The 6,000-nt window shown below is 45.7% G+C and overlaps 1 protein-coding gene across 1 annotated transcript in view; it reads right to left on the bottom strand.

The window, feature by feature from the left end:
* Positions 1 to 1,863: 1,863 nt before the first annotated feature.
* SLTM (SAFB like transcription modulator) overlaps positions 1,864 to 6,000 on the bottom strand; it is a gene marked incomplete at its 5' end in the record, with an annotated part of 52,650 nt that continues 48,513 nt past the window's right edge. The window contains 3 exon segments of the mRNA XM_014593420.1: positions 1,864 to 2,557; positions 5,598 to 5,690; positions 5,692 to 5,750. Coding sequence (XP_014448906.1) covers positions 2,449 to 2,557; positions 5,598 to 5,690; positions 5,692 to 5,750 — 261 coding nt within the window.

Below are 6,000 nucleotides of genomic sequence, written 5' to 3'. Positions count from 1 at the left end.
CCAAGCACGGAGAGCCAGACTGCCCCGCGGCACCACACTCTGAGCCTGCGTTGTTTCGTGGCCCTGGCCACATCCACCCACGGACACACTCACAGGAACTTCCTATACACACTCCAGTCCACATCAAAGGGAGCTTGCGGCCCGGGTGAGCCTTCACCCCACCCTTCACTTTGTATGAGCACACAGACTGCTCAGGTTGCCAAGAATAAAGTCCGCCTGAATAATGTCACTACGTTACGTGACTTCTTTTTTTAAGAATTATTTTATTTTACTATATTTATTATGTATTTATTTATTTTAATTTGACCAGAAAGGGGCGGAGTGAGAGAAAGAGAGGGTAAGGGAGAGTAAGCTGCTGGGTCTGGCACTCGAACCGTGGTCAGCTATGGGGGAGTCCAGCACCCTTAACCACCGTGTCACCTGTTGGCCCCACTACTTTACATGACTTCTATGGAACAATTTATTAAATGTGATGTTTAGAATTTACCTTGAAGGGCTCTCCTAGAAAAGGTACCTTAGGGACTGGCAGGTAGTGTGGTGGTTAGGGGCACTGGATTCCCAGATGGCTGACCATGGTTCAAGTCCTGGACCTGGTGGTTTGCTTTCTCTCTCTCTTGTTCTCTCTTTCTCACTCACTTTTGTCTCTCTCTGGTCAAATTAAAATAAATAAATAAATAAAATTAGGGGACCAGCAGTTGGCATAATGGCTATGTCACTGGACTCCCATGTAGTCGACCAGGGTTCGAGTCCCGGACCCAGTGGCTTAAACTCACGCCAGTCATTGTGTGCGTGCGTGCCCAAGATCCCGAGAGGAGAATGGAGAAGGGACTGCAGCATGGCCATCCCCCCTGGGGAGTGATTTCTCACTTTCTGTCTCTGTCTGTCTCTGTCTTTCTGGTGAGTCCCATGTGCCCTGTAGGAAAAACCTCTAGAAAGAAAATAGAAAAACAACAACAACAACAACAAAAACCACAAAAAACTAAAACTTCTCTAAAATAGTTTACATAATTCTTGGGACCAGCAGTTAGAGTAATGGCTATGTCGCTGGACTCCCATGTAGTCGACTGCGGTTCAAGTTCCGGACTTGGCGGCTTCACGCCGGGCATGTGTGCGTGCATGCCCAAGATCCCAAGAGGAGAATGGAGGAGAAGGGATTGCCGTGTGGCCATCCCCCCCCACCCCAAGGGGTGATTTCTCGCTTTCTGTCTCACTGTCTTTCGGGCGAGTGCACGCACCCTATAGTGGAAAAAAAAATTTAAATAATTCTTAAAAATAAAAAGGAAAAGTGCCTTGAAAAGCGCTACAGGATAGTGGCTAGGCCTCTCACACATCAGCAAAAATGTGTGGCCCAGCCACTGAGGCTGAGAGTCAGAGCTAGACTGACTTCCTAGGGGCAGGCCACAAGACGGCCTCCGTAGCTCAACACTAGTCAATTTCAGGTTTAGCTCCAGAAAGAACTGGAGGACTGACACCTAACAAAGCTGGAAACAAAGACACATACACTTTAGGTGTGGATTTTTATTTTCACAAAAAGACAATAATGTCTTCCCACATACAAATATTTACAAAACCCAACTGATTCACCAATCTAGAACCTGGGTCTTTTCCACTTCTCAACATAGTTGGGAACATGGAAACATTAATACCCACACAATCCCCAGAGATGGAATTTACCCACCAAACAGTGCAGATTATCGTAAAGTGCACTTACCTGCACAACTCAGCCAAGACCCTCGTGATGCAAACCTCGCGCCAAGGTTTCACCCCTCTATTTGGTTTCATACCAGGCAAACCTGAACAAGTGCGCGGCTACACTCAACTGGAAATCAGCTCTCCTTGTACAATTAAAAAGGTTCTCAACACTTTAGCAACTATACAGAATATGAAGGTTTATTTCAAAAAAGATTACATTTTTTTAAACCAGGATACACAGATGCACTTAATGTAACAGTACCTTCTGCAAAAATAGGTTACATAATACTCAGAAATGCAAGGAACAATCTTATTCTCTAAAAATTAGACGGCAGACTTTTAAGCTTAGACAGCCTTCAAAATGGAGGCTGGAAACGCTTGGTGACAAGAAGTAACTCTCGAGCCTGACAGCACAGGGCTAATGCTGCAAATGGAACCACTACCACACGGCTGCAAACTACTCCTCAGATCCACACCGCAGGAGACACAAGTTTCTGTCCCACTCTTCCCAAATGTGTCTTGGTGCTGCAAGAAAAAGTTGAATAATACACAAAACTATTAAAAGTTACAACAGAACTATTTAAACATCTTCTCCAAAATTGAGAAAAGCAATCATGTTAAATTTTATAAAAGAAAAAAACAAAAAAAGTCTGACAGAACTCTCAAGCAAGTCAGAGGTCCTCTTCATAAGTAGTCAAGTAAAGTTTACAGGAGATTTCAATAAATTATCTTGAAACCATGGCAGAGAGCTCATCTTCAGAATCGTCGTGGAGGTCCACCCTTAAATGGCTTAAATCCAGAGCCACTTCCTCTTGGCATGGAATTGCCACTGATTTGTACAATTCTATTAATTGGGGATGCACTGCTGAAAAGAGTTTAACAGAAAAATATGTCAAAGAGCAGAGCACAGCAAATAACCTGTACAGCACCTCCCATTTTACCAGACACTTCGCGCTTCACCTGTATTGAATCACTTACTCCTGCCGACAATCCTATGACGTACATACCACTTCTAAACCCACTTCACTGATGAAGAAACTAAGACCTTGAGGTTAAGTAACTTGTCCACGGTCACAGAGCTAATAAATGGTTGAGTGGGGACTGATTTACTGATTGATTTTTGAGAGAGATTTTAGTATAGGGTGCATGCACTCACCAGAGACACAGAAAGTGAGAAATCACCTCCCAGAATGGATGGCCACGCTGCAATCCCTTCTCCTCCATGCTCCTCTTGGGATTTTGGGCACACACGCACCCATGCCCAGCATGAGTTTTAAGCTACCAGGTCCAGGACTCGACTGTAGCTGACTAGGTGGGAGTACAGCGATGTTACCATTATGCCATCGGCTGGTCCCGTGAAGTGCGGATTTAAACGTGCAACATCTCCTTTCGGTGGCCCTCCATTCCACAGGTTATTTGATGTCTACACATGGAGGACCAGCAGTTCTCCCAGTGTACACTTCAAATCAGCAGCACCAGCATGGAGAGAAGCTGGTTAGAAATGCAAATTCTCAGGGCCAGCAGGTGGTATAGAGGTTAAAGCAGCTGGATTCCACATGGCTGAACACACAGTTCGAGGCCCGGATCAGCAGCTTGAAAACCATGCTCGGCACAAGTGTGCCCCTGCAATGTGGCCATCCCCTCTGGGGGCTGATTTCACATGTTCCCTCTAACTCTCGCTCTGGCAAACACACTAAACCTGTGCCAAAAATCTTTAAAAACAAACAACCTCCACCCCCAGCTCACATCACCAAAAGAAAACCACTGGAATGAAACCACCAGTGACCTGTGTTCCAATGCGCCCTGGGGGCTGCTGTATACCAAAGCTTGACAATCTCTGAGTAGCAGCAAGTCACTGAAGAGGTATTTCTGGAATCTTTCTGCAATCTTATAAATAACACAACATAGTAGGGACTAGTGAGTGACAAGGGAAAAAAACCTCGCCAACAAAACCTACCAACAGAACTGAAATAAAATTCCACAGAGAAATGGTTTAAGTAGAATAAATGATTTATGGAAAGGTTAAAATGCTGCACTGAAGAACCTGTATTAAATCGTGTAACCTAGGAAAGGAACTTTTGCTTTCAGAGGGAGTAAATGATATAACAAAATGAATGTTCCAATAGTTAGTTAAATTTAGCAAGAATGTGAGTAATGAAGCAAGAAAAATGCTAATTTCGTAAGACAAAAACTGAAATAAGGAAGAAAGGACAGCTACTAGGAACGTTAAAAAAAACAACTGAATTACCCTGAAAACTACCAATATACGGTAAGAATGAAGAAAGACCACAAGGGCTTTATTTTTTCAGGTGGGGGAGTGAGATAGGAGGCGGCACTGGCAAATTAAACGAAGGTGGAAGCAAGAAAAGGACGTGAAGGCCCGGAACGGGAGGGGTGAGTTTGCCTGTGACCGTGAGTTTAAGAAGCCAGCAGGGGTTACGTGGAGATGGAGACGACAGACTAAACAGAAAGGGCGGTGGGGAAAATCACAGTGCCTTAGCAAACAGAACTGTTTCAGAATAAAGAGAAGCAACGATATGACATAGTGCTCAACCACCAAGAAGCCTAAGAAGGGACCAGTGGTTGACGTAATAGCCATGTTGCTAAACTCCCATGTAGTCTACCGCAGCTCGTGTTCTGGACCTGGTGGCTTAAACTCATGCCGGGTGCATGTGCATTCGTGCCCAAGATCCTGAGAGGAGAATGGAGGAGAAGGGACTGCAGCGTGGCCATCCCCCCTGGGGGGGTGATTTCTCACTTTCTGTCTCTCTGTCTCTCTCTGGCGAGCACATGCGTCCTATACCAAAAACCTCTCAAAAAAAAGAAGCCTGGGAAGTAGGAAAATAAAGAAATCTATTATTTTCAGTCGCAAAAAAAATCATCAGTGACCTTCAGAATCCAGACACAATAAGCGATGAGGCTGTCCAGGCTCAAGTGTAAGCCTCGCCAAGTCTGAGGTCGGTGTGACCAGTAACAAAGTAGTGACGGGTCACGGAGACAAGGGAGTAGGAAGACAGAGGACATAGGAGTGGGAAGCCTGAAGCCTGGCCCGACTGGAAAAGACAGAGATTGCTCTTTGGTCTCAGCCACAGAAGTGAGATGACGAAGGGAATGTCATCGTTTGGGAAGCGTCGCCGCTGCTGTGGTTCTAAGGCCTCTCACCTGCAGAAGCCGACCTGAAGCAAACATGGCTACCCTGCCAAGCGCGAGAGAACGTGTAACCGGACTGCCAAGGCTAAAAGGCGCACTACTGCTGGGACTGGTCGAATGAGGCACCTACAAATTGTATACTGCAAATTCAGGTGTGGATTCCATGAGGGAACAACAACCAAACCCAAGAGGGCAGCTGTTGAAGCATCCAGTTCATCTTAAGGATTTCAACGATTAGTCAGACAATAATTGTTCTTGGATTAAAAAAAAAAGAAAGAAAGAAAAGACAGGTTGGTGTGAAGGAAGGAAAGAAAAAAAAAAGCCTGCCTCTCAGCATAAGAACACGCTTTGGGTTAAATGACCAAACGATCTGCTTAAGTCGCTGGAAAGGGGACAAACAGAACACACTTTCGGTTTCGCCTTCCTCTACGAGAACTAAGGATTTCGGGAAAGCTACGTACTGAACACGATGATCATCCTGACAGGAGGCCCACGTTCATTATCTGGGGAGCTCTGACACACCCGTGCCTGCCCACGTGACGATCAATTCATTCCCTGTGCAGAATACAATCAACCCAGGACCAATGCTGCCCCACACTGCTCTCTGAGATTTGGAATTACTGTGGGCCAGCGTTCAGACAGACGCAGGGTTTCCACTAGCGGCAGTTCAATCTCAGAAGCCACCACATCCTTTAAGAAAGGATCAAGGCCTGGTGGCGCACAGGCAGAAGTAGTATTAATGGTGAGCTGCTTACCTCGAATGCGGGGTTATCATGCCTGCTCCTGCCCGGCCGTCACCCATCCGCCTTGCATCATGATAGCTAGGCCCTTGGGAAGGCGGACCGTGTCCGTGGTCCACTTGTGTCCCGGCCATGGCGGTCAACCACATGCTGATCTTCAGCATAGTGCTAAAAACAGCATATTAATAAAAATGTCAAGACAGTGATACACTCCGTCTCAGGTCGATGTTCTTAATCTTGTGTGCTGTCACCAAATAAATACCATGTCTGAGAAAAGGATGAGTACTACAAAGCACATAAAAACAGTGTCCGCCATTTTCAAGTGAGACGCTCATGAGGATCCAAGGTAGGGTTTGGGGGAAAGGATTAAGCGCTTTAATTTCTATTTCTAGCACTCAATCACTTTCGACCCTTCAGA

This window comes from Tupaia chinensis, unplaced genomic scaffold (genome assembly GCF_000334495.1).
Source record: "Tupaia chinensis unplaced genomic scaffold, TupChi_1.0 Scaffold000063_1, whole genome shotgun sequence".
NCBI classification, from domain to species: Eukaryota; Metazoa; Chordata; class Mammalia; order Scandentia; family Tupaiidae; genus Tupaia; species Tupaia belangeri.
This window is presented reverse-complemented; position numbering and strand designations above follow the sequence as displayed.